The following is an 11,514-nucleotide window of genomic DNA, read 5'->3' as shown; positions in this document are numbered from 1 at the left end:
AATATGGATGAGAGGAGCATCTCTGTCCATTATTTTACACAACATTTCTTGGATTGGCAACTTAATTCAGATGGGCTGTTTCTGTGTTCTTCGAGTTTGTATTGGAAAAGGTATTTATTGGTCATGGAATTAGTTTTGGCCGGAGCTATTTACATGCCTGGATGATCAGGCCTGCAGCTTGAGAATGACATTAATTTCCAATGTTTTGAATTTTATGGTCGATGCATCTACCATTCTCCATGAATTCTTTTACTCGAAATCTAAGATATTGTTGAGAGAAATAAGAAACTGGTCGAAAAGTTCGACTTTTGATCCAGAGAAGCTGACTGCATTTGAAACTTGTGGTTCCCTGTGAAGAACTAATAAATTTGTCTACGCTTTTTCGCTTGAGCCTGGTGTAGCATCTGTTGAAGAGATATTCTGTCTTATTTTATCATAATCCAGTTTTCAAGAATGGGAACCATACGCATATATTTGTAGTTGCACTCTCGTCCTTTAATTTATTTCTCACAGAATTAGCCAAGCATCGATATCACATATTGGCTTGTTTGAAAAAATGCCAATAATTAAAAGTTCTAGTGGTCGTCGGTTTTAGGGGTGCAAACGAACCGAACCTGTTCGTGAGCTTTACGAGCCCGCTCGATAAATATTTGATTCGTATTCGAGCTTATCGAACTCGAGCCGAATTCGAACATGCTCGAACTTTTTTTCGAGCCGAAATTATTCTGTTCGATAGTTCGCGAATAGTTCGTGATCCTTAATATTTAATTAATATAATATAATTATATAATATATATATACATTTTGAACTTTTTCGAACATTTCGAGCTTTTCGAACCATAATATCCGAATAGTTCACGAATAGGTTCGAATATTTCGAGCCGAACTCGAACTCGAACTTCATTTCGAGCCGAGCTCGAGCCAAAATATTTGAAATTATCGAACTCGAATATACTCTTATCAAGCCGAATTCGAGTCTTAAAATTTTACCACTATTCGGCTGAATTCGATTCGTTTGCACTTTATCTATCTTTTTTTTTTTTTTTTTTGTATATATGTAATAATAATAATAAAATTACAAAAGTAACCGACCTTTGAGACATTTTCATCGATGCCAGAGGCAGTCAGATGTATGCAGGTGATTGGGTGAAACGAAATAAAGATAAAACAACATGCAGCTACGTGGAACTCTGTGAATTAAAGACCATATTCTCCGCCGTCTGTGTAATATATATATATAGTGCATGCCTTCCACACATGAACTGAACAACTATATTACATATCATATGTTAATCAAAGAATGGAAGCTGGGGTTGAAGATCTACTGCATCTACTCGAGGACGAAGAACAAGATCAGCAATATCATGCTAGTGGGGTGATAAGCGACTTGATTTCTGCTTTTGTTGCCAAAAATGACAGCCAAGAGGATGAACTAAAAGATGGGAAGCTTGAACTAGAAAATGAAAAAACCCCGTCGGAAGAAGAAGAAGAAGAAGAAGAAGGCGGCGGCGGCGGTGGTTTAGTTGACAGTCTCATCTCTCACTTGCTGACGCCGGAGATTGCGGTGGCAGCTCCACCGGATGACGAGGCTTCGATCTTGATTCATTCAGTAGTTCATGAGTGAGCTAGCTGCCATGTTTTTTTTCAAGGCAGTGGAATGTATCATGTATTACATAAATATAAGCAGTTGTATGTTTGTTTGTAATTTATTTCAATTCCTATGTTTCCATATTTTACTCTCAATATCAAAGCGTAGCAATGGGATTTTTATTAAAAGTCCTTAAAAATAGAGTTACTACGTTGAGAATTATTCTATAGGTCCACTCAACAAAAATATTTGTCAAACGTATTTCAAATCCAAGTCCATCAAAGCAATAATAATTAGAAACTATGCATCGGTATGGAAAAATGAGTCGAATTACGTAATACTTGTTCTAAATGAATTTTATAGCTTTGGATAACAAATTGGTGAATTTTGGAATCTGGTCGAGTGTAAAAAAATATAAAACGAAAATAAAACCAAAAATGAAGTAATATTTGTAACCTCTGGAAAAAGTGACCATGGATCTTAGTAAATTTTGAAGAAAAATTGGTAATCATTTTTTTTAGAAGATAATATTTTTTAATATAATTGGTGTGTCATTTTTAAATTCATAATCGACGGAAATAAATTAAATAAAAGATACTCAAGTAAATGGTAATAAGCTGATTAAATATTATATTTTTAAATATTTTTATAATAAATTTTCATCAAATATATATATATATAAAACTGAATACAAAAAGATATATATCTCAAATTATTTCTGAATGATATCTTGCCTGGTATCCAAGTCCGAATACTGTATCGGGTCTGATCGGATCCCAAAACCCGACTAGAATTCTGAAATTCCAAAAGCACCCCCCGAACAAGGCTTCGGCCCACATTTATAAAGAGAACTAGGTTTTATAAGATGGAGCCTTCACAGCAGTCGGAAGAGGATTGAAGCTAGAAGAGCCCGGCGGCGCGGCAGGTTGTTTCAGCCACCAACGAGAAGATGGTCAGTGATATCAACGATTATTTTTCGTATTTTCAGCAAATTGTGTGTTAACTTGTGTGTGAGAATGATTTTATGTCTTGATTATTACATACCTTGTGCTTTCTTTGAGCTGAGATTATTAGTAATTCGGTTAAAGACGCATTTTTGGACTGTGATTTACGGAATTTCAGTTCTCCGTTGTAGATCTAGGATTCTCCTTCGTGCTTTCTTTCGTTGTTTTGAAATTTGTTTATGTAAGGTTTATCGTGCAACTGGAAAACTTGGAGGCTTAACGCATGGAATGACTTTGTATGTCTTAGGAATTATCGTGGCCATTTAAATATAGGACGAAATTGTATCTCTTGTGAGTCGTAGAAGAACGGCAATACATTCAACTGTAACACTGATGTTAGTAGTAAAATGAATTATCTAATTTGTTATTGGAAGATGTATCGACTTTCTTCATTATGATGAGGTTAAATAGAATGGTCGAAAAAAAAATTCCGGCCATTTTTATGTAAATAAATGAAATGGTCTACCTGTAACTTTTCCTTACCCATTGTTCCACTGAAATGAAGCACATCTTTGTTGCTTTCCTCTACTTGTATGTGATATTAAAAATGTAAAATTGATTAATTGATTGAAGTCGGAAATATTTTCCATATGTGGCATTGTTAATGAGTGTGTTATATTATTGCTATTCAATTAATTACAGGCCAGAGGTTTGAAGAAACACTTGAAGAGGCTCAATGCCCCAAAGCATTGGATGTTGGATAAGCTTGGTGGTGCTTTTGTAAGTTACTTGTCCTCATTTGCTTCTTGATTTTTACTTTGTGTCCTTTTTTTTGTCCCAGTATGTTTATGGTTAATTTTAATTTTATGCATATATACTCAGGCGCCTAAACCATCATCTGGACCGCACAAATCTAGAGAATGCTTGCCCTTGATTCTTATCTTACGGAATAGACTAAAATATGCTCTCACTTATCGTGAGGTCATTTCTATTTTGATGCAACGCCATGTGCTCGTCGATGGGAAGGTCAGGACAGATAAGACGTATCCTTCTGGGTTCATGGGTATGCACTCCGTACTGCAATTTAAATATTTGAGTGGCCTATGTGTTCCAACCAGTGATGTCTGGGGATTATGTAAAACAGGCATATTAGAAATTACTATTCACCAACCATGTATGCTCTATTTCTGTTTGTAAAGAAAAGTGTTTTCACCTCTGAAATGTATATATATTTGTCTAGACTTATACCTTGACTGTTTTTGCTTTTTCTGGATATGTTGATTAATTAATGCTTAATTTTCTCATCCCTTTCTCTAGATGTTGTCTCTATTCCAAAGACCAACGAAAATTTTCGCTTGCTGTATGACACCAAGGGTCGATTCCGTCTTCACTCTATACGGGATGAGGAGGCCAAGGTTATTCTCTTTTTCCTTAGTTTTAAATGATTGTTCATTTGATATATTATTGGTTTTTTTTCTATTTACTGAGGGAATTTAATCTTAAGCTCATTCCAGGCTTGGCCCCCAAATTTGGACTCATAAAAGATTGTAGAGATGATGTTATACAACTGCAGAAACAAAAACTAGATGAAATATTTTTTATTCCTTGGTTGGAAGTTTATTTTGTAGTTTTGGTATTAATTTGATGGTCAGATGAAACACAAACAAATGTTTTGATACAAAGTCCTCAATTATTTCAGTTTGACATGGATTTTTTGTTTTTGCACCCTGCAGTTTAAGCTTTGTAAAGTTCGTTCAGTTCAGTTTGGGAACAAAGGCATTCCTTACCTCAATACATACGATGGAAGGACGATTCGTTATCCTGATCCGCTGATCAAGGCTAACGACACCATCAAACTTGACCTTGAGACCTGCAAAATTGTTGATTTCATCAAGTTTGATGTAGGGAACGTCGTGATGGTGACTGGTGGTAGGAACAGAGGACGTGTTGGAGTGATCAAGAACCGTGAGAAGCACAAGGGAAGTTTTGAGACTATTCACGTTCAAGATGCTACTGGACATGAGTTTGCTACCAGATTGGGCAATGTTTTCACAATCGGGAAGGGGACAAAGCCTTGGGCTTCTCTTCCAAAGGGCAAAGGTATCAAGTTGTCTATCATTGAGGAGGCCAGGAAGAGGATCAATGCTCAGTCTGCAGTAACAGCTTAGAAATCTTTTTGGGAGCCTTTTAAGGTAGTTTTGTTTCACGGCGGGACCTATACATGCTGATGTCTTCATTTGTGCTACTACATTTCCTTTCAAGAATTTTTAAGTTCCCTTTGAGTTTTGACATATTTATCTTCACTTTGAAAACTTTTGTTGCTTGGATTGGTTGCATCTCTATGTTGGAGTTTTGTGCGAATTTTGAGAGTGACTAGATTATGTTTAAATTTGTTAAGAAAAGATTTATAATCACTCTTAAATGCCTAACACTTTATGTGGATGGAAGCAACAATAGTTGGTATTTTGACCACAACTCCTCCGAAGGTTTGAGACCCCCCTTTTCGGATGTGTTTATTTTAAGGGGCAGGGGTTTCAACTTTCTAACCCCCTTGAGTTTTCTCATAAGATGATAGTTTCTTTTATAGTTTTTGTTTACTATAATATAATTGTTTTTTTATATTATATACATCATATGAAATAAATTATTCATAATAGTACAAACGATTTTAAAATTAAAAATTTAATAAAATAATTAATAATGTTACTATAATTTGGGATGAAAAATTTCAAAATATCATATCTAGGGGTGGGTTACCCCAGGTTTTCGTATTTTTGGTATACCGTATAAAAAATATTGGTATGAAAAAAATTTATATCGGTACTGATATCGAAATTTTGAAATTTTTGTATAGAAAAAATTCATACTCATACTATATAGATATCGAAAAAAAATCGATATATCTAAAAAATATATCGAAAAATTTTTAGTATGGTATTTCAAAAAGATATTTTTATTCGATATGACAATCCTAATCATATCAGTAAAGCGGATTTAATTCAAAACGTCATTTTAATTCAAATTTTAGGGTTTTTTTTTTTAAAAAAAAATTCGGTTTCGAAGATTTTTATTAAATTTTTTTTAAAGATTTTGCTAAAATCAAATAATTTTGAATTATCGTGGATTCATTATTTTCGGTTTATTCAACTCCAATTTAATTTTCACGAAAAGTTGAAAGCATTAGAATTATATTTTGAAAAAATCCTAATAAATATTGAATTGTACTTAGCAACTCGTTTTATTCGATTTAATCGATATTTTGTAAAAGTAATAGCAAGTAAACCAATTTTTACTATTTTATTAGGTGAGCGTAGCTTATTTTAATTATTTTTGGTTTCATGGTCTGTTTTCTTCAATTTTTTTTTCTTTTGTACCTCTACACTCTCTCTCCAACATACTTATCCTACCTTTTCTCTCAGTTGCTCACATCACCTTTTTTTTATCATATATATTTCCATCAATCTAAAACTGAATTTCAACTAATTTTTTTTATATTTGAAAAAAAAATAAAAATAAATAAACAAGCACTTTAAAATTAACAAATTATTCAATATACAATACATTATATTTGTATATAATATTTTACATACGCAACGCATGTGTTTCGTCGCTAGTTTAAATTAATTTACGAATATAACTGCTTTCTTTTTCTTTTTGCAGTAATAAAACTGGGTTTTTCAATTAATCAAACAATTCGGTTCATTTTCTCCGAAGTTTTGTTCATCCTTAATTTTGACAATATTATTATTTCTATTTTTATTAGTTTGAAAGTCTAAACATTATTACTACTATTATTAATAATTTAATTTATACGATTTATTAATATTCCTTTCAAAAAATATTTTCTGGTTTATTATTTAAAGATATGTCACCCGATTATATTTGTCAAGATTATATATATATATATATATATATATATAAAGAAAAAGAATCTTAATTTTAATGGATGCGGATCTCAAACCTCAAGTATATAACAAAAAATTTTAATTTTAAAAAAAAAAAGTTTGTTATTTTGGTAAAAAATATTCTTTAAAATAGCAAAAAAACCTACCTTCCTTTGTAAATTGTTTAATGACACCGGAGTCAAAATTCTCCGCCGTCAGATCGTGCAAACCCTAGCCCTAACCCTAATTTCTTACATTAGTCCCTCTATAAATTGGGCCCTTCACCACTCCCTTCTCATCACCAGCCTCCAGCCGCGCCTTGTACGCACCAGCTTTGTGCTTTTTTCTCTGTCATTATGTTTTTCTTGAATTCTTTTATTTTAGTTTCGAGTTTCTTAGTTTGTTTTCAATTCAATTTGGATCTATGATGCAAATGGAAAGGCTTGTTTCTCAAAACATTCGCAGTGGCCGCCTAAGGGCTCTCGCCTTCGCCAGGCTTGAGAGCCTATGCTGCTTTATCCTTCCTTGGATGTCTGAGATCCATATTTCCCCCCAGAAATTTAATTTTTTTTAATCTTCCTGTTATTTGTTTTTTCTTCAATTTGTTTTCTGTTGGGTTGCGTTTTGATCGGGCAACCAGGATTAACACAGAAATCAGGTTGAAAAACTCTCGATTTTTTGAATATTTTTTAATTAGATTTGTAGAATTAATCAACACCGATGTTTATTACTACACTTTTAAATCAGTTTTGGTGGGTTTAAAGTATTTTTGTGAAAGGATAAAATGATGAAAGTAAACGATGGTGATGGTTAATTCCATTTGATCAAGATTTCAATTTGTTTTCGCTACGTTCTTTCTGATTTATCCCGCCTCTTTTATATTGTGTATAGTTTTTTTTTCAAGCTTTCAAATTCTTTTTTATTAGTTTTGGGTACTGTAAAAAAAGTTGGCGTTAAAACTTGTGACAAATATTTTGACAATCAAGGGCTTCTCGATGTCTTTGTATTTGCGATTGGTTTATATATCGGACCTGTACATTCTATGCTACATCGAAAGATGCTGAGAAGGTTTCCTTGACTGTATGGAAGAAGATATTTTTTTGTGCTAGCGGAATTTGACTCTGAAAATAATGACAAAAGAACTCATAATAAAATCATCTGCGGAGAGAGCATATGCAACAAAAATAATAATAATAATAACAGTAAGGATTCAAACTAGGCATTACATCAGATAACCATCTTAGAATTTTTCTACGCTTATACCATCTCTAAGAACCTCATACGCTTCTCTGCTCCGAGATTTCTTCATACCAGCTGTGAAATAGAGCTTCGAATTCTGAGATGAAATGCATGTCACTTTCACCCAAACCATCACTTTAGTTTTGATTCCATCAATATCTGATAACTTGCCTTTCTCCAAATAACCGGTTACGATGGTTGAGAATCGCAGCACAGATGAATCTCTGTAACCCACTTCACAGACCGATGGAATGTAAACAGTAATCTTTCTGGTCTCCTCGTTGAACTCATAATGGGTGGAGTCGCGTGGGAAGATGCCTATTGCAAGGTCATATTCTTTGAGGAGCTCTGGCAATGGCTTTTGCATTTTTCCTGGTTCAGAGAAGTTACAGATTCATTATCTACTCAATTAAAACAAGCACAGGATAACTTCAAGGGAGCCACATACTGAGTGATCAAAGCACAACACTTTTGTAACAAACAAACGCAATGGTACAAAACCGATAAAATTTTAATTCTCCTTTTTCTGTCAACAGTAAAAAAAAATACATTTGAGAAATTCTATAGCAGCCTTTCAATCGACTTGATTCATTTCCACCGCTGCTTTTACGAATTTGTTCTACATCAACTTTGTTGATAAGGGAAACCATGATACAGCAGGAAGGCCATGTTCATTATTTAAACGGGGAATGAGATCTAGAAGATTGACTTTTGCGCCTGTTGTCTTGAAGAGACCGATATTTCAAGGAGGCATTATTAGAAAATGGTTTTAGTAGGAATTCCACTAGGCCAGGAACAGATGCAAGCAGCTAAAAGAAAATAACTCATGTTAATGATGCTTGAGTATATAGCCATCACAACAGATGTCAAGCTGTTTTAAGCTTCCAGAAAAAACTTAATACAGAAAAGGCGGGTAAACTCCTTCATTCATATTCAAAGAAAAATTGAAAGTAGGAACACCAAAGCAACTTAGGAAGACAAACATAAACCTTTCATCTTGTTAACCAACCACTTGGCTCCCCCTTCAATACTGCTTGAGAACGACTGACAAAATAAAACAAAGGTTAGTGCGAAGCCTAAATGCAGATGACATCTTACTCATTAAAAGTAAATTCAAAGAAATTCAATCGCCAAAAGAATTGTGATTACAGTAGAACATACAATGAAAGTCCATAGAGATCTTCGAACAACTGAGTCATTAAATGTTATGTTCATTGTATACAGCTCGGAAAGACGGAAACAAGAAAGGAGATTAAAGATATAACCATGAGACAGTAAAACTATTGTGGGAAACTTGAGGTAATGGCAATAACACAGTTTCCATTTCAAGCTACTAGCTTTATAATTCAGTGTCTTCCACAAGTTTCAAAAAAAAATTACTTGCATTGAAGAATTTTCCACAGCTCCTTGTGATTTTTATTATATCAGTGCCAGAAAAAAACTCAGTCAAACTACATATCAATTAACAACAAAAGAGTCTCCCCGAATAAAATTTTCAGCGCAACTGCTTCTATTAGAAGAGATGAACTTTCAGCCAACATTAGTATATTAAAGATTATATTTCATAAGTAAACTTCTTTAATCATTCAAATTTGAATTCACATTTCAGAGAAAAGACTGAAGAAATCTGAACCCATACTTCATTTGCTTCACTGAGAAGCACAGCAAAGTTGAGACCAAAAAACATTGCCACAATTCTTCTCAATTGAAGAGGTGCAATTTAAGAAAAGAGCAATTCCTTGGTATCAGTCAACCCATAGGTAACCAGCAAACAGAAGACAAAAATAATTTTTCACACGATTGACAAATTATTTGCTCGTCCAAAAAGCCAATGCTTTGGGAAAGTAAGCGATAATCATGCAAACATCGCAACGACGCTGACATACATAATTGTCTGAAATTCGCAAGATCATAATCGACGTATACCTATTATGTGAGGCCCATGCTCTCAAGCCCAAGTACCGCCCCGGCCCAAATCCCTACTTGATATTTAAAACTGAATTCTTTCAGTACCCTAAGAGGCGAGCATTAAAAGTATAATCTACCTCTAAAATATCTCTCTCTCACTCTGTGAAAACTCTCTTTCTTTCTTTTTTTTTTTCTCTCTACGAAGAACGTGAACGTCAAATGCCATCTGGAAAGAAAGCTCTCTTACAATCAACCTTAAATTCAACACTAGTGGAAGATGGTAAGTGTAACGTGTTCAATTGGTTTGGTTGGAGATAGTTTTCTACAATTATTTTGTTTGAGTTGATATTATTTATGACCTTATCTAGTAGGGTTAAACTAGATATACATGATCCAATCTGGGGAGTTAAGCCAGATACTTATGATCCAATCTGGGGAGTCGAGCCAGATATTTGATGTCTATCATCGTTTATTTTAGGCTTAGTGTTCTCTTAGAACTATTTTTTTAACTGTAAATTTTGAGAACACTGCCGATGTCCATGCCGTCCAACTCAGGGCGTGACATATTATCACAATTACAACACTCAATATTATCCAAACCAATTATTAGCTTCCCAAAACTAACAAGATCCCAAAAAGGCAGAATTTCAGCTACAACTTCAACTGCACAGCACTAGAAAATCCACGTCTTAAATCTGCGACAAGATTTCTAAATCAAACCCCATCAAATACAACACACACAACAGCCAAACAAACCAAATTTCAGCAGACAAGTGAGAAATGAAAGTGAAAATCCGTAAATTCAAAGAAACAACAAAAGTTGAAAACAATAATCCAAAGTCTTACGTTGATATCATCGCCAACTGAGCCAATCTCCTTGTTGGCCTTTTGACCCAACCAGTAAGCCCCCACCTTATTCAAAATTTGATCCATTTACTACCACCAATAAAACAATCCGTCGAGTGAAACTACAGATACCCTCGAAAATCGAAGATAAAGTCCCCCGGAGCCCTAATTTCAAAGCGAGAAAGAGGATTCGTTATCTTCTTCGAGAATTTCGCGACCCGATTTTTCTAAGATCTTCACACCCTCTGAAGTCTCTACGAATATTCAGTATTCACACACGTTGCTATCCAAGTGACCAAGTCCTTCCGGAGTATTTAATGCTTATTAGTCCTCCAGTTATACCATATTAGTCCTCCCTCTCCCTCGTGTCGGTCGTGTAAATGAGCAGAGTTCGTTTACGAGTTTTTTGAGCCGACTTAAGTATTTGATTTGTATTCGAATTTATCGAGCTTGAGTCGAACCCGAACATCATCGAACTTTTTTTCAAGCCGAGCTTGAGCCAAAATTATTTTGTTCGATAGTTTTTGAATAGTTCGCTAGATTTAATATTTTATTAATATAATATAATTAAATAATAAATATATATATATATATACTTCGAATTTTTTGGGATATTTCGAGCGTTTTCGAGCCATAATATCTGAGCAATAGTTCGAATAGTTCACGAATATGTTCAAATATTTCGAGCCGAACTCGAACTTCATTTCGAGCTGAGCTCGAGCCAAAATATTTGAAATTTTCGAGCTTAGAATCGAGCTCGAATTCGAATATACTTAATTCGAACCGAATTCGAGCCTTAATTTTTTTTACTATTATTCGGCTCAATTCGGTTCGTTTACACCCCTACAATCGTGCACGTCTGAATTCGCGCTCACAATATATTTTTAACGAAATTAAATATTTTTTGTACATTTTTGAGTTATTGATTATCATCAATAAATCATTTATTTATTTTCAAAATTATTAAAATAAATTCTTATAAAAATTTTTATTAAATGAAAGAAATCATATTTTTGTCTATCAATTAAATAATCAACATAATTATCTAAGGTGTTGGCACGTATTACATAGTAATGTAGATTAGCATCACTTGCACGTAGAGCTG

At 33.8% G+C, this 11,514-nt stretch overlaps 2 protein-coding genes and 2 non-coding genes across 4 annotated transcripts; 3 read left to right on the top strand and 1 right to left on the bottom strand.

Annotated features, from left to right (window-relative positions):
• Positions 1-2,454: 2,454 nt before the first annotated feature.
• Positions 2,455-4,913, top strand: LOC140887979 (small ribosomal subunit protein eS4z). Its single transcript, XM_073295630.1, has 5 exons — positions 2,455-2,540; positions 3,235-3,312; positions 3,415-3,595; positions 3,850-3,947; positions 4,266-4,913. The coding sequence occupies exons 1-5, from the start codon at positions 2,538-2,540 to the stop codon at positions 4,698-4,700; spliced, it is 795 nt and encodes a 264-aa protein (XP_073151731.1). The 5' UTR covers positions 2,455-2,537; the 3' UTR covers positions 4,701-4,913.
• Positions 4,914-6,835: 1,922 nt separating this feature from the next.
• On the top strand, positions 6,836-6,957 carry LOC140893918 (small nucleolar RNA SNORD14). The gene has a single exon (XR_012153477.1). It is a non-coding gene; the product is annotated as a small nucleolar RNA SNORD14 (small nucleolar RNA).
• Positions 6,958-7,193: 236 nt separating this feature from the next.
• LOC140893676 (small nucleolar RNA R32/R81/Z41) lies at positions 7,194-7,284 on the top strand. The gene has a single exon (XR_012153269.1). It is a non-coding gene; the product is annotated as a small nucleolar RNA R32/R81/Z41 (small nucleolar RNA).
• A 260-nt stretch (positions 7,285-7,544) lies between these two features.
• Positions 7,545-10,772, bottom strand: LOC140887958 (uncharacterized protein At5g01610-like). The gene is made up of 3 exons (XM_073295604.1): positions 10,410-10,772; positions 8,645-8,699; positions 7,545-8,027 (listed from the first exon to the last, which is right to left on the bottom strand). Exons 1-3 carry the CDS (start codon positions 10,494-10,496, stop codon positions 7,657-7,659), a joined length of 513 nt encoding a protein of 170 aa, XP_073151705.1. The 5' UTR covers positions 10,497-10,772; the 3' UTR covers positions 7,545-7,656.
• Between the last annotated feature and the right edge of the window lie 742 nt (positions 10,773-11,514).

Source organism: Henckelia pumila, chromosome 3 (genome assembly GCF_033568475.1).
Source record: "Henckelia pumila isolate YLH828 chromosome 3, ASM3356847v2, whole genome shotgun sequence".
In the NCBI taxonomy this organism is placed as follows: domain Eukaryota; kingdom Viridiplantae; phylum Streptophyta; class Magnoliopsida; order Lamiales; family Gesneriaceae; genus Henckelia; species Henckelia pumila.
This window is presented reverse-complemented; position numbering and strand designations above follow the sequence as displayed.

Excerpts from the sequence above, each read along its gene's own strand:
- LOC140887958 (XM_073295604.1), bottom strand. The coding sequence starts at position 10,496 with ATGGATCAAATTTTGAATAAGGTGGGGGCTTACTGGTTGGGTCAAAAG. Across the intron at positions 8,700-10,409 it reads CAGTTGGCGATGATATCAAC|TCGTTCTCAAGCAGTATTGA; the intron begins GTAAGACTTTGG and ends TTATTTTGTCAG. Across the intron at positions 8,028-8,644 it reads GTTGGTTAACAAGATGAAAG|GAAAAATGCAAAAGCCATTG; the intron begins GTTTATGTTTGT and ends TCTCTGAACCAG.
- LOC140887979 (XM_073295630.1), top strand. Across the intron at positions 3,313-3,414 it reads ATAAGCTTGGTGGTGCTTTT|GCGCCTAAACCATCATCTGG; the intron begins GTAAGTTACTTG and ends ATATATACTCAG. Across the intron at positions 3,948-4,265 it reads TACGGGATGAGGAGGCCAAG|TTTAAGCTTTGTAAAGTTCG; the intron begins GTTATTCTCTTT and ends TGCACCCTGCAG.